We start from the raw sequence: 17,979 nt of genomic DNA on the forward strand, positions 1-17,979 counted from the left end.
GAAGCAGTAATATTATGTAACACTTTTATTATGAGAAAGATTCTCAACACCGTGCTATTAGTTCAAAAACATGCTCAGTAGACTATATTTTAGAGTCAACAGCACGGTGACAGGGGTGCTGTTTGATTGAACCAGTTTTAATTAATTAAGAGCTTTTCAATATTTGATGCAGTAGTAAAAAAGCGGCTTGACGTTATTGTTCATAAAGCTGACATGTAATTTTTTTATCTGGTGCACATTGGGTGTGATTATGCGTCGGAGATTGCTTTATTATCTCCTTCATTGAGCATATATTCGATGTAGAGAACAATAATTATAGAATTCGACATGGTATGTATTGGGAAGAATGGTTTGATTTCACTTAAGCTACAGCTGAGTAAAATCCAATTGCAACTATTCAGACACCTCGCGCGAAAAGCTCTGCACATCTCTCCGTATTCATTTCAAACGAATAAATATATAAGTACGAGCAAACTTGATTCTAAGCTTCTGTTTTCAACAAATGCATACGTCCATTCAGAAGACTACAGTTTTTTTTGTTTAGCAAAGTTTATTTTATAAATTTATTTTAAAAAGATCCATAATCGAGACTAAATCACAGTTAGTATGCTCAATCACTAAAATGGATTCTAGAAGCCAAGCGTTCTTATTCATATTTGAAGGCTCAGTTCTTTTTTTTTTTTGCTTTTCTTTTATTAGTGAAAAAAACAATTATTAGAGATATCTATATCGAGTATTGGAATAATATAGTTGGAAAAAAAAAATAACCGAATCTCGAACTGGCAAAAAAAACATTGTACTCTCTTTATCAAAGCGTGTCATCCTTATGCAGGGGCCATGCTGATCTTCTCTGTATAGTTTCAGTTGACCATATGTCCCGAAGGACGCATATCATATTTTGCTGCCACTCATATTGTTAAAGGCAGGGTTGAGGTAATTTAAAGCAACAGCTTAGTAATTATTCGCTAAGCCGGCAGTTTATTGCTTGTCTATAGAAATTGTCGCTGAGATAATAGATTATAACAGTTAGTAGCATAGAAAGGACATTCTTTGGTAGAACATAAAGGAAAAGGAAAAATCAAATAACTGCCATTATATAGGTAAAAATAATTAGATACTAAAAGTATCCCATCCAAGCTGCTCATAAGTCCAGCCAAAGACGAGTTCATGACCCGTAGGCCGCGATCCGTCGCCGACCAAGCAAAGACGTCTATGCATGCCTTTCTGCAAATAAAACTCGTCAAAGAACTTCTTATCTTGTGGATCAAGCTTTTTGATTAAGTTTATGTTTGCCGTGATGCGTTCCTTGCGAGCGGATTTCGGGATAATTGAAATTCCTAGCGAGAGAGCCCAGGAAAGGATGAGAGTGCCTACACCGACGTTGTATTTCTCCGCGATGGCTATGATGTCTGGATGAGTAAGAAGAGGAGAGTCCCATTGTCCAAGAGGCGAGTATGCGGTGATATGAATGCCGAGCTGGTCAAAGTAACGTCGTAGTTCAGGTTGAGGCCACATTGGGTGAATTTCGACTTGATTGACGGCAGGCTTGATTGTTGCCACGGCGAGTAATTCGTCAATTGTCTTTTTCGAAAAATTCGAGACACCGATTGCGCGCAGCTTTGTCGGATATTTCTTGATGACAGCTTCCATTGCCAACCATGTCTCGGCCGGTGTCGGGTGCTCGAGCGCTGCGCCAAACTCGTCGTTGGCTTGCGGGAAATGCATGAGCCAGAGATCTATATAATCTGTTTTCAGATTTTCTAGAGATTTAAGAAATGCTTCTTCCGCTTTATCATGGTCAGCATTCCAGAGTTTTGTGACAATAAACAGCTCTTCGCGCGGAATTCCAGATTTGTTGACTGCGTAACCGACTTCCGGCTCAACAAGGTATGCAGCAGCGGTGTCGATATGTCGGTATCCTTGCTCCAAGGCATAGAGTATTGCGTCCTGGAGTTCCTTGGATGCTTCGCTGCCAGGCTTGCCCTGCCAGGTGCCGTATCCAACTGCGGGCATCAATTGGCCTGTGTTTAGCTTGATTTTTTCTGTGCAGATTTGAGTAGCCATTTTCTCTTTTTATGACAATGAGAGGCAAGATCAGAGCGTCCAAATGCAATTGTGCGACCAAGTGTGGATTCAGCTAATTTTATATATAATGTGGGGTGGTGTTTGTTGATAAAAGGATGCGGCCTGAAAAAGAAAGCCAGTCTTTAATAGTTAAAGTGGGGATTGAACGAGTTGTAGAAATTGTATGCGCCTGGGTAGCCCAACAGCAAACATGGTCGCTGTTGACAATAGCCGAGCAGAAAATAGCAAATAATCAAAGTACAGAAAGAGGAGAAAGGGAGATAGGACTCGAGCGTTATTTGCATAGGACTGATCGGTGTCGAGAAGGTAGACTGATGTTAATTTACCTTATCATTATTAGTCCATGTAAAAACAGTTACGTAAATGTGGATCAGGCAACTCGGCTTCTATGCACTACAACGTTGAAAGTAATATACAGTAACCCGGCTGATAGTGCAGAAAAAGGCAAATTCTACGAAAGTACGCAGGCAAACGGCAGAGGCGTTTGAACCTCAAAGCGCTCGTTGCTTTGCGCACGCATAAATGAAGAGCGGCAGATAGCGTACCGCGAGGAGAATGGCTGTGCCCCTCTGCTACTGAAGCGAGAATTCGTTGGCAAAACATTGAGAGTTATAAAAGAATCTATAATGTAGGCAAAGATAAAGGATATAAATTTGCTGTTATCAACTAAAGTAGGAAAAGGATCACTCTCGGCGCCCGGCAATCAATTGGGTGCGGCTCAGCGATGACGTCGTTGATTGCCCGTTGCAGGCAAATTGCCGACACAGCTCAGCTCACTACTGATCTGGCCATTTATTGTAGCCTCCTCCTGCAAATTATTTTCTCGTCTCTAATATTGATCTTCTCCTTTCTCCTCTTTCCTCTATTGTATCCACTCTTCTGCGGCTAATGGCTACTATCCCTCTCGGTACCTTCCTATTCCAACGCATCCACCAATTGGGGATCGACAACATTCTCGGCTGTCCCGGAGACTTTAATATGACCCTCCTCGACCACATATTCAACGTGGACGGCCTTAATTGGATCGGCTGCTGCAACGAGCTCAATGCGGCTTACGCGGCCGATGGTTACGGCCGCACCCGGGGTGGTCTTCCCGGTGTCATCGTCACGACCTACGGCGTAGGTGAACTCTCGGCCATCAATGGCGTCTCTGGCGCCTTTGCCGAGCACGTCCCACTGCTGCATATCGTCGGCACACCTGCGCGTCCTGAAATGGAATACAAGATGTGGATGCATCACACTATCCCTTCTAGCGCCGACTTTGACAGCCCAGATCACCATGCGTATATGCGCATGAGCGCTCCTGTCAGATGCTGCTCGGCATTGCTTGACAACGTCGACACACTCGCCAGCGAGATCGACCGGATTATAGAGACAGTCTATAAGCGATCTTTACCGGGTTATATCTTTGTTCCTTTGGGTGAGTTTGTAATTAGTCTGCTAATTACTTTTTGGAGTTCGAATCACTGACCTCCTGTGCCAAATAGACATTGTCATGGCTCCTGTTCCCAAGGCAGCACTAGACACATCGCTGTCACTCACAGTCGTCAACCCCGATCCCGAAGCCGACGATATGCTTGCAATTAAGATTCTTGACGCGATCTACGCAAGCAAGAAACCCGCCATTTTGGCAGACATCCTCGCTCGCCGTCACATGTCGCGCAAACTTGTCATGGATCTTGTTAATACTACTAAGTTTCCTTCATTCTCGACCGATCTAGCAAAAGGCTTTGTGGATGAAGATAGTCCATATTTTGCTGGTCAGTATAATGGTCGCTTGTCACTTCCAGGTGTAGCTGAGGCGGTCGAGGAATCGGATCTGGTTATCAATATTGGACCCATCATCTCTGATTCAAATACCGGAGGATTCACTCGCTTTATTGATGACGAAAATCTCATCATTTTGCACCCCGCCTACGTTAAAGTCTTTGGCGAGCGTTATCATGGCACCCATTTCCTTCCCGTTCTTGAAAAAGTCATGAAACGTCTTGATATATCAAAGCTGCCAGCGGCACGCACGGTCAAGTCTCTCAAGATCGGCGAGCCTGTTGAAGTCAAATCCGCTGCTGACATCTCAACTTCTTATTTCTATCGCTACATCATGTCGAACTTCATTCAGCCTTTCGACAATGTGTTTGCCGAATCTGGTACGGCGCAGTACGGCATCAATGACTCCAAATTCCCACACAACATTAATTTTACCACGCAGCTTTACTATTCCTCCATCGGATTCACGCTTCCTGCTGCTCTGGGCGCATGTATTGCTCAGCGAGAAATTGAACAGCAAAATGCGGGACCCAAAGCTCGAGTGGTTCTTTTTGAAGGCGACGGTAGTTCGATGATGACAATTCAAGAACTTGCCACGATCACCAGATACGGTTATTGTCCTACAATCTTCCTGATTAATAACTCTGGATACACGATCGAGCGCGCAATTCACGGCCCACACGCTAAATATAATGATGTATGTCCAGATTGGAAATACCTCGAACTTTTCAGAACATTTGGTGCACCTGAAGACAGCTATTTCTGCAAAAAAGTGACTACTCGCGCCGAACTCGAGTCATTGATCGAAAGTGACGAATTCAAAGAATGCGATGGTAAAAAAGTTCGGTTTATAGAGGTTATTATGGATAAACTTGATATTCCGTGGCGCTTGTCGGCTCAGGTTTCGAAGATGAGTGAGCATACGAAAAAATGGTTTTATGAGTATAGTGAGAAAATGGGTGAAGTTCCTAGAGCTGTTTAGACTTTTGTAGCCCTTGTAGTGTTGCAGGATTTTGTAACGGCGCTTTGCATAGAATTATCAGTTTATGGGTACTTTACTTCTATTATCAGAAAATGAATACAAAGAAAAAAAAATAAAAAAAAATGCAAATTCCATGAACATTTGTTCACTCACTTAAATTTTGCGAATTTCCACACGACACCGATTCCAGACCTCATTCGGTCGCATTTCATCAAGTGGAGCTTCGTCTTCATTCTTAATAACCTCAATATCTATCGGCGCGATATCTACGACTGCATACGTGCCAGCTGCCTTCATCTTTGTCAGTGGACCAGGATTGATAGCTACCACATTATCAACAACCTTTGCAAAGAATCGTTGATCCGAAGGGACTATCAATATATCCGGCCTGGCGATATTCATATCCGCAAGTCCCAGATAGGCGACTTCTAGTGGGGTTTCAGGATGAGAAGGGAAAACCGGATACAGGGATCTTTGTAGCATGAGATTTCGGGCACCACGAACCATTGCACTACGTTCGAATTCTTCAGGTTGATTAGCTCCAGCGGGACTAGGAACTCTTATCAAATGCTCGACTCTAGACATTTGCATAAGAACATCAACGTTGGCTATTGCTAGTACACTTGAATTGACTGATACGAACGACGGATTCGAAAGCCAGCGAGCTCGTTTGGGAAGTGCAATTGCTTTCTTAATCTCTGGACCGGCAACTGGTGGTGCAGGGAAAGAAATATGCCGCTGAACGGCCTCGCGGGTGCCGCATTCTGGAATGAGAAGGGTTTGGCAATTAGGCAGCGCTTGCTCTAGACGACGAAGTTGTTGAGAAATACAGACGCGGAAGAGGTCTTCGAGCGTGTTGAGATCTGTATAAGGTAGTGCCGTGGGATCGGATAGACGAGGGTGAAGGGAGTCAATGAAGGGGCCGAGTAAAATTACCACGTCGGCATTGCTCGTGATTGCAGAGTCAATCAAGGCTGTCAATGGCGAGAACTGAAGATTGTCTTGCGTTGTGAATGGACCCTTGGCAATGAGCATGCGCATAGGCCGCTGAGCAGTCTGCCGTAGAACTGAAGTTTTGGTCAACGGAACCTGAAGCTCAGGAAATTTAAGAATCGCCTTTACCACAAACTCCGAGCCAGAGGGGTTGCTACCCCTCAGCGCCACAATTTGTCCTGGGAATAAACTCACTAATCCAGACAATGAAATTTTATCATCTTGCGCGACTGGTTTTAAAGCCAGTTTCAATCGCACACGAACGCCGGAGCCCATACGACGACCACATTCAAGAAGCATAGAAGTCTCATTAATACGCGCCGAATCAGCGGCATGCACTGAGTCGGTTACTATCCGACCGACGACTATCACATCGTCATGCGATATCGCACTGGGACTAGCAAGTCTATCGATAGCAGTTAAGAGTGTCTCGTCCATAAGCTTTCCAGAATCGTTCTCCTCTTTCAGGGTTCGTAAATGAGTCTGAATGAGGTCGCCAAACTGCTCGATGCGTTCGTCGAGGAACTCTGAGGCTTCGAGAAGCGCTTGTCGCATTGTTCGGTATTGATATTTTTTGAGATCCATGAATGCTGTAATTTTTGCGCGTTCGGGAGAGGCTGCAGATTTGTCGATTATAATCGACGGGCTTAATGTTTCCATCACACGACCTGCATCAGTACGCGATGCAAAAGTTCTGAATAGCATATCAATAACTGCGCACTATGATCATCTTAAACATCAAAAACCAAAGCATACGTATCAGATAATGGAGAGTTTCTCAATGGCGTAGGCGTCTGCCCCGTACTGGCATATTTGCGCTTCAAAGGCGTCACTCCACCACCCGCCCCACTCATCATTGCATTACTACCATTGCCATTCCCAGGCTGTCTCTGCTGTTTCCGCTCCAAATTTTCCTGCAAGCTTAATCTTAAATCATCAAGAACAGTCTGCGAAATCTCGTGAGTCTCCGCATCGCGTTTGACCTGATAGGATTCAATCTTGTAGTATAGTTCGAGAGGCGTCAAGGAGAATGATTTCTGCAGAGAAACACATGTTGACGCGAGATCGGAAGACAATTTAGAGTAAAATATCTCTGATCGATCATCTACTGCTGAAGGCATGATTTCTGCGCTGTGAGATGACTGACGATGAGTGGGCAAGAGTTAAGAGTCGAGCGGAATGCGACGCGTCGCGTACAGGACGCGTTTTTTTATTGAATTGGGGGGTTTGTACCATTGTAGTAACAGTTTGAGAAATTGATTACTTTAAGCTGGATCTTGATATTTTGGAAGTTGGCCTTTATTTATAAAGCATATTCTTTATAGTCTGCCTAACTACTAAAATATTGAAATGATCATAGCATTCAAGATAGAGAACGATAAACACACAAGAACACAAGAACGCCGAAACACGCATGGAAACGCATCATCCCCATCGGATATTACACATCTCGCAACTAACGACTTAAAGCACCTTCTCGGCTGTGAAAGTTCATCATAAATGATCAAGCAAATTGTTAAGTCGTTTTGTCGGAATTAGTGGCAAGTTGCTCATATATTGTAATAGAAAGCTTTGTGTCGCTGAACTAGCTCTACCATCTTATTCACGTTATCCATGTCTAGTAATTTTTTAGCAACCAAATATTCAAAAAATTTTAGTAATTAGAAAAGAAAAAAGGTGAGCCTACTGCCATCGCTCCCGTGATTGATTCCATCCAAGGCCTTCACACTCAAATCGGCATTGACTCTTCCCGTAATCTCAAAGATTTGACCTTCGGTAAATACCAGATCCTAAACGCCGAACCCATTAGCCATCGATGTAACAGATTCATCATTCCTATAACATAAAGATGCAAATACCCACCCGAGTAGAATGAACAGTCACTGATCCAGCAGCATCCAGAATCGCCGTATCGCCATTAACCTGAGTTACCCTGCCAATCAATCTAACGACGCTTTCAGTGTAAGGCTTGAGATATTGTGCATTTACACGAGGGCAAATTCCGTCAGCGTTCATTGTCGATTTAGATGTAGAAATCAGGTGTTGCCAGTAGGTAACGCTGTGTGTCTATGAGTACGCGTGTGAGGCGCGTGAGGGCGCGTATAATGAGTGGTTTGATGGTACAAACAGCGCTTTTGCTTACATATTTTATAATCACTGTATGGTTTCCCGCGAAAATGATTCACTAATTAGAAGATAAATTAACAGAGGATAATCTGACAAGAGAGCTGCAAGCACGAAAGCATAAGTCTACTATTTTGCTCTATTAGTATCGTAACTCGGTTGAATAATGTGGAATCAGTAATTCCTTTTCAAAAAAAAAAAAAGACGCCATGAAACTCCAGTATCGTACAGTATGTAAATATGTAAAAAACACTTCAGGCCCAATAGTGAATGTAATAAAAAAAAAGGTCTCAAAGCACAGCTATCCTTTTCAGACTAACCACAAGGCTAGTCACTATCGCCAGGCAACTCAATTTTACCAATCAAAGGCTCAAGAGCCTTCGGAATCCACTCGGCCGCATCGCCTTTGAAAATCCACTGCATACGCTCCGAATCAGGAGCATCTAAAAGTCTTTCTTCGTCTGAATCAGTCGCGTCAACATCAATGTTGAAGATTGCGACTTTGCCATTCTGCGCTCTTACACGGTCGACGTATCCGGCGGCAGGATAGACAGAGCCACTTGTGCCGATGACAAGGATCAGGTCGACTTTGCCTTGTTCGAAAAAGGAATCTGCGGTATGAACAACTGACCATGGTAAAGGCTCGCCGAACCAGACAACACCGGGACGAAGGAGGCCGGTGTGGCATTTTGGGCAATGAGGCAAGTCGGCTGCCGGGATGAAGGAGTGACTGTCCGGGTCCGCGAGGGCGGGGGTCAGGGGATGAGTGGTATTATTGTTATCAGAGTAGTCGCAGTAAAAAGAAGTGCATTTGAGAGCGAAAAGGCTGCCGTGAAGGTGAAGCAGTTGTGACGAAGGGTGATTTGCGCGCAGAGAAAGCCCGTCAACATTCTGTGTAAGTGTGAGGAAATTCGGATTCCGACGGGCAAGCTCAGCGAGGGCGTAGTGAGCTCTGTTGGGCGATGCTCTTAGAGCAGCTGCGCGACGGGCGGAGTAGAACTGCCACACCAGAGACGGGTCGGCGGCGAAGGCGTCTGGCGTGGCAAGGTCCATGGCGTCGTGATTGCGCCAGAGACCGCCAGCACCTCGGAAGGTGGGCAGGCCTGAAGAGGCCGAGAGACCAGCACCAACTGCAGAAATCAGTAACCCATACAAAAAGAAAAGGAAACAAGAAAAAAAGAAAAGAAAACGGTACCTAGGGCGAGAATACGAGAGGACGAGCGCAAGCAGGCGTGGAAGGAGGTAAGGTCAGCAGCCATGTCTGCGAGACGCGGCGGTGAGGAGTCAGCGGACGCAGCAAGAATTGACGGCATTGCAGCTGCACGCGGCAGCAGATGTTGAAGAATGATTAGCCGAGTCAGAAGGCGTACTGGAAGTAGGTAATAGTATCAGAGTAGATAACGAGGCGCCGCAGACTCCGACAGGCGTATGTACTAGCAGAATAGACTGATAGCTAATTGTTTAATTGATCAATGGTTAATCGGCTGCCCACCGCTTCCGCAGCACTAATAGTCTTGAGCAGCCTATCGCAATAAATTCGAATGGAGTACAAACAGTCGTAGAGGTCAGTATTATTAGTTAGCACTGAGTCAGTGTCATTGGTCATTTATTACATAATAAAATGACGTCAGACAGGGTTCAAGGCTGGGCGAGGGTCCGTCTTGCGACGACCTCTTTCGTGGGCTGTCCTCCTGTCTCTCACTCTTCCCCACCGCTTACACAAACACGCTCATCTCGCCCTCTTTCTCTGCCCGTCATGGATTCCTTAGAATGTTTGACCGCAGACCACTTTGACCTTGATACTTTCAGTCAGATTCTCGAGATGGACGACAGCGAAGAAGATCGCGATTTTAGCCGCGGCATTGTCTACGGTTATTTCGAACAGGCAGAGAACACCTTAGAATCGATGCAAACAGGACTGTGAGTGTCTCTCGCCCTTGTTTTTTCCTCCAATCGGTCTGCTAATACTTATCTCTTTTTTTCCTACAGTGTGGAGAAGGATTTTGAATCGCTTAACCAACTCAGTCATTTCCTCAAGGGCTCTGCCGCTACTCTCGGTCTTTGGAGAATTCGCGACGGATGCGAAAAAATTCAAAATCTCAGTGCCGGCCGTCACTTGCACAATCCTCGAGACGAGGCTGCCGATAACAAAGCATTTGAGGAGATTACTTCACTGGTCAATGAAACCGTCATAGAAAGCGGAACCTGCGAGACTCTGCTGCGTAAGTTCTACGAAGGTAGTAACTAGGACTCTTTCCTCTTATCGTTAGGCTTCATATTTTGCTCCTTCCCTGCCATCACTTCCAATACATCCGTCGGCTTATCACGTCGCGGCAATTTAGTGTCTTTTTCCATTATACTCTCTATCAGTTTCTCGTCATGAGTGTGTCGGCCATTCACGCGCTTCGCAGGCCCTGTCCTATATCAATGACGTACTTCGCCTTCAACTCTACTATTCTCTTTTGTTTACCACACCTTTTTGCTCTATTCCATTGATACTTGACTCTTTATCTTAGATTGTTTCTGTGCCTTTTTTTGTTTGCTTGGGTTTTTTTTTTAATTTTTGATAAGTTTGTGGATTATTTGTGCTTTCTCCTGTATCTGCCTTTTTCAGCCTCTATCTGCTATTTTTGTGTTTCTTTTTTGCGTTATGTTGCGTTTTCCTTTCCCTATGTAATCTGCAACTGCTTTTTTGCTACCTGTGCGAGTTCGTGCGAGTAAGCTTAAATTGTAAATCGTGTTTGTGAGTTATGAATGTTATATCGCCGTCGCTGCTTTGGAGGACGGAAAAGTTGTTAACTAGTTTTTGGTCTGTCGTGTTGTATTTACTGCTCTCTCTACAAAAGTGTTTATTGTTCTCTGCTGCTCACGGTCATCGAGCACGGCGGCTGTCGTCTGTATTTTTACTAGCGCCTTCATTGAGTAATTTGGATATGCGGTAGTTATCGTGAGGCAGTGATCGGCTGAAGCTGGCTGCTCTCCATCTCAACTTTGACAGCGGGGGTTCTTTTTTTCGCCGAACGCCGTTTCTCTTTCTCCTTTTCCTTTTCCGCGCCGGCCTCTTTCGTGCATTCGGTTGCTCTTCTTCGCCCTCGCACTGTCTTCATCATCTCATCTTCATCCTCATTCTCTCCCTGACGTCCTCTTCCTCATCTCCTCTCTTCTTTCTCCGTCTTCTTTCCTTACCTTCTCCTTTATTTTCCTGCTTGCCCTAGACTACTGTCAACGATTTCAGCCTCATCTTGTGGCGCAAACATTTCCCGCCACCTCACCTGTCCACCAGACAGCACTAATTATTCTCTCCAACCTTCGACTCGCTTAAATGCCTTTAACCAGAATTAGAAGTGCGCTGTGTTTTCCTTACTAATTGATCACGTCACTTTTCACCCACGCGTCGGCTTGTCACTAGACCCGTCCTGCTGCATACTGTACCCCATCCTGCGCTGGTCTTCAGTAGCAATGACTTCTGTCGATGCGTCGACTGGAGCCGAGCTCGTTGACTGTCCGGTCTGTGGTATTACGGTTCAAATCAATCGCGTCAATCAACATCTTGACAGTCAATGCGATTCTTTAACCCCAACGACCTCAACTCCTCAACACAGCTCACAACACAGCTCACAACGCAGCTCTCATCACAGCTCTCAACCCGTGGCACCTATATTTGGTAAGCCTGCGAAACGGAAAGTGAGCTTGGGCAGTAGCAATAGTGGTGGCGAAGGTGTGTACGAGCTGTCAGAAGATGAACGCGCGTTAGAGATAAAAACTGTTCCAATACACCATAGCGCTACAAGCCTCAAGCACGAGAGCAAAAAACCAAAAACTGAACAGTCGTTACCAAATCAATCAACAAGTCGGATACCAGTATCACCACCGCAAACTCTCCGAGACGCGAAACGGGCCGCGCAACCTCTTGCTGAACGCGTTCGTCCGAAAAATTTGGATGAATTTGTCGGGCAGGAAAACGTTGTTGGTAAAGATGGCATTTTGAAGCGATTTCTCGAGACTGATTCGTGTCCGTCCATAATTCTTTGGGGTCCTCCCGGAGTTGGTAAAACGACTTTGGCGCGTGTAAGTAGCTTTTCAAGAAATTATTTGAGACGGCTTCTTGGATAGAAAGACTGATAATAATTTATTTTTAATAGCTAATTGCTGCATCTACCAAATCGCGATTTGTTGAATTGTCTGCCACGTCTGCTTCGGTTGCGGATTGCAAAAAGGTGTTTGAGGAAGCAAAGAATGAGTTGAGACTTACGCGTCGCAAGACTTATCTATTTCTCGATGAGGTTCATCGTTTTAATAAAGCGCAACAGGATATTTTTTGTAAGTGAGTTCTATTATTCAATTTTTTTTTCTTTTCTAATTCTGATGCTTAGTACCTTACATTGAACGCGGAGATATTATGCTAATTGGAGCTACTACAGAAAATCCTTCGTTTAAGCTCAATTCAGCATTACTATCTCGATGTCGAACATTCACTCTTCAAAAATTATCACAAATAGAACTCTACACGATCTTACATCGTCTTTCAGTATCGCTCGGAGAGGACTACAATCTTGATCTGAGCTCGTCTCCGTCCGGTATAGTCACAGTCGAAGCCCTTGAATACCTATCCGGTCTCGCTGACGGTGACGGTCGCGTAGCAATCAACCTCTTCGACTTAATAGTTTCATCATCTCTCCCTAATCTTTCGACAATCACCTCTTCAACGCCACCACCTGCTCCAATACCTCTATCGCGCATCAAAAATGATCTTCAACGCTCGCATCTTCTCTATGACAGTAAAGGAGACGGCCACTACGACACCATCTCCGCGTTCCACAAAGCAGTCCGTGGCTCAAATCCAGATGCGGCACTCTTCTACCTTGCCCGCATGCTCGAGTCCGGCGAACCTCCAATGTATCTTGCACGCCGCATGATGCGTATCGCATCCGAAGACGTCGGGTTGGCTGATGATTCGTGTCTGCCGTTTGCCGTAGCTACAGCTACCGCAGTAGAGAAAGTTGGCATGCCCGAATGTGACGTTATGCTTGCGCATTGCGCGGTGAAGCTTGCTACTGCTAAGAAATCAGTAAGAGTTTATCGCGCGTACAATATCTTGAAAGATAGGTTTAAAAACGATCCGGTGTATAGTGCTGCCTCTGTGCCTATACATCTAAGAAATGCGCCGACGAGGTTGATGAAGGAGATTGGGTATGGCAAAGAATATAAATATAATCCGGATTACATTGAAGGACGAGTCAAACAATCGTATCTTCCGCCGGAGATCGAGGGGGCAAAATTTCTTGATGGTTTGGATCTAGGAACAGAGCACGATTCTGAACTCGATACCGATTATTTTTCAAGTTTGCATTAAACTTAATGTATATAACAAAAATCATTATAAATGAGATCCAAAAAATAATATTTACAGAGAAAATAATGCAAGACGGACACAGCTATGTATGAAACTCATCCTCCTCGTCCTGCTCCTCGGCATCCGCCTGCCTCATAAGCGACTCCTCATTTTCACCAGCCGCCATATCGCCCACTCTACCTTCCTCTGCTTGATCCTCCTCAAAAGCCATCAACTCATCTAACGTCGCATCATCCTCACGTCCGCAAACTTCCGCAATCTCCTGATAGGCAACTCCCATTGGATCCGCGACTTCCAAACAAACAAGCACGGCCTTGACCAGCTCAGTCGATAGTTCGAGCTCATTCCCGTTAGTAGTAAGTTCAGAGACCATTAATGACCACTGAGTTCCCAGGAAATGAGTCATTTGTCGCACATCTCCAGATTTAGCAACTAAACTGGCGACAATGGTCCACATCCACATCTCTCTATTAACACCATAGATCATCAAATCACGCCACCGTTTCCAGAATAAATCAAAATTCCGCTGCTGCGCAAGAGCAGTTAGCAGCATTGTCAAATAAGCTGGCGATACCTTATTCTTGAATCGCGTCATGATCTTATCGAGAATTGCTACTCGCACATCAACTGGCACGGGTAAAACACCTAGTTCATGCATTTTCCCCATATTTTTTGGAAAAATGTGCGAATCGTCTGTGATTTGCGAGTTGTAATCGAACTGTGTACATGCGCGATATAGAATTGTAAGGAGATGAGTATCATGCATCGCATTTCCAGAAAGGTCTTTTTCGACAAGACGCCCAACAATGCGAATATACTCGACGATTGCGGTGAATCTCTTTTCGGAAATAGATTCAAACTCCTTAGGTGAGTATACGAGCCAATTTCGCATTTGTCGTTTTACGAATGCAGACGTTGTGGCTAGCGCAGTTAGACCTAGGTAGAAATCAGAGACTGTGATTGGCACGCCGCATGCCGCTTGGCGCACCAAGTGCTCTTGAATCAGAACTATTGGAACTTCATATGGAAAAGCCGAATGAGCGACTTGCAGATACTCCAGTTGCCGACGCCAATGTACATGAGACAGCCCTGAGGGATTCTCGCTATGCCATGATTCCAATGGATCAGGAAATGTGACCGGTGTATGCAATTTGAAATTATCCCGCTTAGAGAAATAGTCTGGGTCGTCAATTGATACAGATTTATTATATCGTAGCAGCAATTGATTTGTAAGGGTGGCTAACAGCAAACTCTTCACGTCATCGCCTTCAGTAGTGAAAGTCATGTCTGCGGGTATAATTTTAGACAGCTCTAATAACAGGTCGTATTCTCCGGCGACGCAAAGTTGAGTCGCTAACTCCTGTAACTTATTGTCTGAGACATTCGGTGCGCTTTGTTGAAGAAGCATTCTTGCTTCTACTTTAGCTTTATCGATAATCGCATCAAATTCGCCGTCTTCATATAGCAGAGGATCAAATATTTCATAATTTTCCAAAGACTGGACTTGCACAGTGCTAAATAACCTTCTCGCCTGAGTATGGAATCCGCGACGAATAACCGGAGGCCGCGATCTATCCACGGGATGGAAACCAGGCGTCAAAGGTCGTCCCATTCGGTCGTCATCAAGCGTGAAATACTTGTACTCCTGCGACTCTTGTGGTCTAGTCTTGTCGACCTGTAGCCCGCCTTTTGACGCCCATTTCCGCGCGATTTTCCGACTCTGCCGTTTCGTTTCATGTTCTTTGTACACTAAATCAACCGCTTCGTCACCAGCTAGACGATTGTTTAATAAAGGGATTTCATGAATCCATAATCCTTCTAAATCAAGTTCCCAACGCTTGTCACCCGTGATGATGTGTACATGAATACCCGAGACTTTGGAGTCAAAAAAGACCCAGGAGTTTTTATTCAGGCTGCGAAGATCATTCTCGTACGAAGTGACATCTCCAGTATATCGTGATAATTTCTTCTTTATGCGCCGTTCTTGGACTTTTACCCTCTCTTTGCCAACAAGACCCTCGATGATTGGCTTCACGCGGTATGTCCTTTTTAAGAATACACGAAACTGCTCAGCTGCACGGTTGAGATGCCGCTCGCTGCGAGCTGTACTTACCACCATTATGGCTTCGCCGCCAAAAACGGTAGAGACACCTCGTAAGTCGATAACGCTGAGCTCTTGTAAACCGAGATCGCGTACAAGAAAAGCAAGAATAGGCTCGAGTTCGTCGGGAGAGTTGTCTGGCATTTCGGGGAGTGCGGCGACGTTTGTGACTTTTGTTTGCGCCAAGGATTCGGCTACTCGCAGGTACCATGGCGTCGAGTCGATCAGTTCGTCATCTTTGGCAGTACTACCGTCAGATGATGCTGCGTTGGCGGAGGTCGCGTCGTCGAGTTCGTATTCGCCATCGTGAAGATGGTATTCGACACCACCCACTACATCTGTCTCTGAAGCGCTATATGTCTCTGCGTCTGGATTGAAGTAAGGTGCTTCATCGGAGTCTATAGATTGTACCGGTTTTGTAAAGTCGTCGGGATTTATTGATGGTGTACTCTCGACGTCTATAACGAACTCTGAGGTGTGAACAGAATTTTTTGATTGCTCATTTGAGTCTATACAATCGTAAGTGACGGCGCACAAAGCGGTCGATAATGAAAACATACCACTTGAATATAGTCTCTTGCTTAAATTAGAAATTCGCAGCTTGTGCAGGTTAAAATGAACTTGATCGCTAGATGCCCGCGACATCCAGCGCGCTTGGACACCGTTCTCCAATAACGTCTTCCGGTTGCGCACCCAATTATGCGCTAAATTATTTGTTCGTCCATTGATCGCCTCGGCCGAAAATACTAGCTGCCGCCGTATCAAGGCGCAGTGTAAAGACGACGGCATGGCACGAACGGTCGGGAGGAGGTAGTAGCAGAGTAGCTAATTCACAAGCAGTTCAATATGATTGGTCGCGCATTCAATAAAACACAGTAGGCAAAGTGGATTAAGGGATTATGCGCAGCTGCTGTGTATGCAGATATTCGTAGTGTTGTCCGTTATTTTGCTTTGGGATTCAAAATTTGTTAAAAAGTCTAGTCGGGAATCTAAAAAATACATTGGGTTCGGGTGTTTATGTAATCATAAACGTGTTATTAGTAATGATTTTAATGTAAGTAAGATAAGATACAATTGATGAGTAAAGAATTGATAGTATCAAACTTAAGTTATGACTTGTGAAGATGATTGATTGGTCCATTTCCCTTTCCCAGCTGTAAATCATCTGCGATAGCACAATGAACGTAATCAATTGCCTCTTTCACCGCATCACTCACAGACATCTGCTTCGCCAGATTCGATGCAATTGCAGCTGTATTTTTCATTAGTTGACTGATAATCACTTTCAGATTGAGGTTTTCTGTCAGACTTACATGATAATGTGCACCCAGTTCCATGAGTGTTTTTGGTGATAATGAATGGCGATTCGATAATCTCGTAGCTGGTACCATCGTAAATGATATCTGCGACTATTGTTTGGCTGTTCGCGCTCTCGAATGGTACGCGTTTGTAAGTCGTTCTTGAGAGTGGTAAATGACCACCCTTTAGCAGCACGTATTTTGGACCAAGATTATAGAGCCCTTTGGCGAGAGATTTCGCTTCTTCCAGAGAATTAATTGGCATCTCTGATCCGGTAGCTATATTGTAGATGAATTGCGCCTCTTGTAGATTTGGTGTGATAATCGTTGCGATAGGAAAGAGATCCGTGAGGTAGCCTGATACGGCAGCGTCTGGCAATAACTGTTACGAGGATTAGCACTATCACTATAGTTTGTAGAAACAGATTGGAACATACGTGAGATCCAGATGTACTAATCATGACTGGGTCAACGCAAATATTTGATACGTTATATTCCTTCATTTTCTTAGCCACGCTGCGAATAGTATCGGCGGAGGTAAGCATTCCGGTCTTGACTGCGTCCACACCAATGTCAGTCAAATCAGCATCTAAAGCAACTTCTACAAACGCATGCGGCACTGAGAAAATCTCTTTGACTCCGGTAGCTAGTCGTCAACATTACAATTGTCAGTTATCATGCCAGAAAAAGTAGAAGTAGAACACTTGAGCACTCACTATTTTGCGCAGTCAGGCCGGTAATACACGTCATTCCATAGCATCCGTGTACTGTAATTGTCTTTAAATCCGCCTCGATTCCTGCTCCTCCAGAAGAGTCCGAGCCTGCGTCTGTCTGTCAGCGTATTTTAGGAAGATAGAATGAAGAGTAAAGTAGTACCTGCTATAGTGAGTACACGCGGTAGCGAGTGGACCATAGTTATTCTATAAGTCGGACTGAAGTAGGACACTTTGCTGCAAAATACAAAGATTAGTCGTAACGGTAGAGCAGTGTTCAAAGATTGTATAGGAGTAGGCTTGCAGCTAGCCCAGAGCATCCTACATCACTGCCTGCCGGCCTGCCTTCAATTCCACTCTATGCTTCTACATTTATTTATAATTAAATACAACTCATTTCATTTAAGACAATTGATATCCTATTCAATTGCCTACTACAAAGTGGGCAGGGCGATTGGAATCCAACCGCGAAGAGGTACTCTATTTTGGAATACTGAAATACAGTACCCAACCCTATTTCTTGACCCCAGTTTTGCCCGAGATACCTCGCACGAAACTTTTTT

The 17,979-nt window shown here is 44.7% G+C and overlaps 9 protein-coding genes across 9 annotated transcripts; 3 read left to right on the top strand and 6 right to left on the bottom strand.

Annotated features, from left to right (window-relative positions):
* Positions 1-835: 835 nt before the first annotated feature.
* Positions 836-2,447, bottom strand: V2V93DRAFT_91476 (NADP-dependent oxidoreductase domain-containing protein). The gene has a single exon (XM_066912823.1). The coding sequence runs from the start codon at positions 2,062-2,064 to the stop codon at positions 1,111-1,113; it is 954 nt and encodes a 317-aa protein (XP_066763472.1). The 5' UTR covers positions 2,065-2,447; the 3' UTR covers positions 836-1,110.
* Positions 2,448-2,895: 448 nt separating this feature from the next.
* Positions 2,896-4,957, top strand: V2V93DRAFT_375414 (thiamine diphosphate-binding protein). Its single transcript, XM_066911491.1, has 2 exons — positions 2,896-3,505; positions 3,573-4,957. Exons 1-2 carry the CDS (start codon positions 2,974-2,976, stop codon positions 4,832-4,834), a joined length of 1,794 nt encoding a protein of 597 aa, XP_066763473.1. The 5' UTR covers positions 2,896-2,973; the 3' UTR covers positions 4,835-4,957.
* V2V93DRAFT_375419 (DNA polymerase alpha subunit B N-terminal-domain-containing protein) lies at positions 4,900-7,058 on the bottom strand. Its single transcript, XM_066911492.1, has 2 exons — positions 6,584-7,058; positions 4,900-6,521 (listed from the first exon to the last, which is right to left on the bottom strand). The coding sequence occupies exons 1-2, from the start codon at positions 6,946-6,948 to the stop codon at positions 4,988-4,990; spliced, it is 1,899 nt and encodes a 632-aa protein (XP_066763474.1). The 5' UTR covers positions 6,949-7,058; the 3' UTR covers positions 4,900-4,987.
* Positions 7,059-7,913, bottom strand: V2V93DRAFT_375420 (replication factor A protein 3). The gene is made up of 3 exons (XM_066911493.1): positions 7,691-7,913; positions 7,515-7,617; positions 7,059-7,445 (listed from the first exon to the last, which is right to left on the bottom strand). Exons 1-3 carry the CDS (start codon positions 7,841-7,843, stop codon positions 7,378-7,380), a joined length of 324 nt encoding a protein of 107 aa, XP_066763475.1. The 5' UTR covers positions 7,844-7,913; the 3' UTR covers positions 7,059-7,377.
* A 365-nt stretch (positions 7,914-8,278) lies between these two features.
* On the bottom strand, positions 8,279-9,210 carry V2V93DRAFT_328450 (DHS-like NAD/FAD-binding domain-containing protein; the record flags this gene model as incomplete). The annotated part of the gene is made up of 2 exons (XM_066907594.1): positions 8,279-9,081; positions 9,147-9,210. The coding sequence occupies 2 exons, from the start codon at positions 9,208-9,210 to the stop codon at positions 8,279-8,281; spliced, it is 867 nt and encodes a 288-aa protein (XP_066763476.1).
* A 497-nt stretch (positions 9,211-9,707) lies between these two features.
* Positions 9,708-10,199, top strand: V2V93DRAFT_328658 (putative multistep phosphorelay regulator 1; the record flags this gene model as incomplete). The annotated part of the gene is made up of 2 exons (XM_066907602.1): positions 9,708-9,871; positions 9,941-10,199. The coding sequence occupies 2 exons, from the start codon at positions 9,708-9,710 to the stop codon at positions 10,197-10,199; spliced, it is 423 nt and encodes a 140-aa protein (XP_066763477.1).
* Positions 10,200-11,152: 953 nt separating this feature from the next.
* Positions 11,153-13,345, top strand: V2V93DRAFT_91755 (uncharacterized protein). The gene is made up of 3 exons (XM_066912825.1): positions 11,153-12,019; positions 12,094-12,271; positions 12,325-13,345. The coding sequence occupies exons 1-3, from the start codon at positions 11,411-11,413 to the stop codon at positions 13,302-13,304; spliced, it is 1,767 nt and encodes a 588-aa protein (XP_066763478.1). The 5' UTR covers positions 11,153-11,410; the 3' UTR covers positions 13,305-13,345.
* On the bottom strand, positions 13,283-16,379 carry V2V93DRAFT_375427 (uncharacterized protein). The gene is made up of 2 exons (XM_066911494.1): positions 15,966-16,379; positions 13,283-15,914 (listed from the first exon to the last, which is right to left on the bottom strand). The coding sequence occupies exons 1-2, from the start codon at positions 16,192-16,194 to the stop codon at positions 13,387-13,389; spliced, it is 2,757 nt and encodes a 918-aa protein (XP_066763479.1). The 5' UTR covers positions 16,195-16,379; the 3' UTR covers positions 13,283-13,386.
* Positions 16,380-17,891, bottom strand: V2V93DRAFT_375429 (pyridoxamine kinase). Its single transcript, XM_066911495.1, has 5 exons — positions 17,580-17,891; positions 17,420-17,524; positions 17,141-17,349; positions 16,719-17,085; positions 16,380-16,657 (listed from the first exon to the last, which is right to left on the bottom strand). The coding sequence occupies exons 1-5, from the start codon at positions 17,734-17,736 to the stop codon at positions 16,515-16,517; spliced, it is 981 nt and encodes a 326-aa protein (XP_066763480.1). The 5' UTR covers positions 17,737-17,891; the 3' UTR covers positions 16,380-16,514.
* Between the last annotated feature and the right edge of the window lie 88 nt (positions 17,892-17,979).

Source organism: Kockiozyma suomiensis, assembly GCF_038497685.1.
Source record: "Kockiozyma suomiensis strain NRRL Y-17356 unplaced genomic scaffold V2V93scaffold_16, whole genome shotgun sequence".
Classification (NCBI taxonomy): Eukaryota; Fungi; Ascomycota; class Lipomycetes; order Lipomycetales; family Lipomycetaceae; genus Kockiozyma; species Kockiozyma suomiensis.

What these genes read in the sequence shown, in the direction of transcription:
- V2V93DRAFT_375429 (XM_066911495.1), bottom strand. Translation starts at nt 17,736, where the DNA reads ATGCTCTGGGCTAGCTGCAAGCCTACTCCTATACAATCTTTGAACACT. An exon ending in GCGTGTACTCACTATAGCAG is followed by an intron (nt 17,525 to 17,579) that starts GTACTACTTTAC and finishes AGACAGACGCAG; the next exon opens with GCTCGGACTCTTCTGGAGGA. An exon ending in AACTGGGTGCACATTATCAT is followed by an intron (nt 16,658 to 16,718) that starts GTAAGTCTGACA and finishes TGAAAAATACAG; the next exon opens with CTGCAATTGCATCGAATCTG.
- V2V93DRAFT_375414 (XM_066911491.1), top strand. Translation starts at nt 2,974, where the DNA reads ATGGCTACTATCCCTCTCGGTACCTTCCTATTCCAACGCATCCACCAA. An exon ending in TTATATCTTTGTTCCTTTGG is followed by an intron (nt 3,506 to 3,572) that starts GTGAGTTTGTAA and finishes TGTGCCAAATAG; the next exon opens with ACATTGTCATGGCTCCTGTT.
- V2V93DRAFT_375419 (XM_066911492.1), bottom strand. Translation starts at nt 6,948, where the DNA reads ATGCCTTCAGCAGTAGATGATCGATCAGAGATATTTTACTCTAAATTG. An exon ending in AACTCTCCATTATCTGATAC is followed by an intron (nt 6,522 to 6,583) that starts GTATGCTTTGGT and finishes TATGCTATTCAG; the next exon opens with AACTTTTGCATCGCGTACTG.
- V2V93DRAFT_375420 (XM_066911493.1), bottom strand. Translation starts at nt 7,843, where the DNA reads ATGAACGCTGACGGAATTTGCCCTCGTGTAAATGCACAATATCTCAAG. An exon ending in TGACTGTTCATTCTACTCGG is followed by an intron (nt 7,618 to 7,690) that starts GTGGGTATTTGC and finishes TTCGGCGTTTAG; the next exon opens with GATCTGGTATTTACCGAAGG. An exon ending in CAATCACGGGAGCGATGGCA is followed by an intron (nt 7,446 to 7,514) that starts GTAGGCTCACCT and finishes AAAAATTACTAG; the next exon opens with ACATGGATAACGTGAATAAG.
- V2V93DRAFT_91476 (XM_066912823.1), bottom strand. Translation starts at nt 2,064, where the DNA reads ATGGCTACTCAAATCTGCACAGAAAAAATCAAGCTAAACACAGGCCAA.
- V2V93DRAFT_91755 (XM_066912825.1), top strand. Translation starts at nt 11,411, where the DNA reads ATGACTTCTGTCGATGCGTCGACTGGAGCCGAGCTCGTTGACTGTCCG. An exon ending in GTAAAACGACTTTGGCGCGT is followed by an intron (nt 12,020 to 12,093) that starts GTAAGTAGCTTT and finishes TATTTTTAATAG; the next exon opens with CTAATTGCTGCATCTACCAA. An exon ending in AGCGCAACAGGATATTTTTT is followed by an intron (nt 12,272 to 12,324) that starts GTAAGTGAGTTC and finishes TCTGATGCTTAG; the next exon opens with TACCTTACATTGAACGCGGA.
- V2V93DRAFT_375427 (XM_066911494.1), bottom strand. Translation starts at nt 16,194, where the DNA reads ATGCCGTCGTCTTTACACTGCGCCTTGATACGGCGGCAGCTAGTATTT. An exon ending in CAAGAGACTATATTCAAGTG is followed by an intron (nt 15,915 to 15,965) that starts GTATGTTTTCAT and finishes ACGATTGTATAG; the next exon opens with ACTCAAATGAGCAATCAAAA.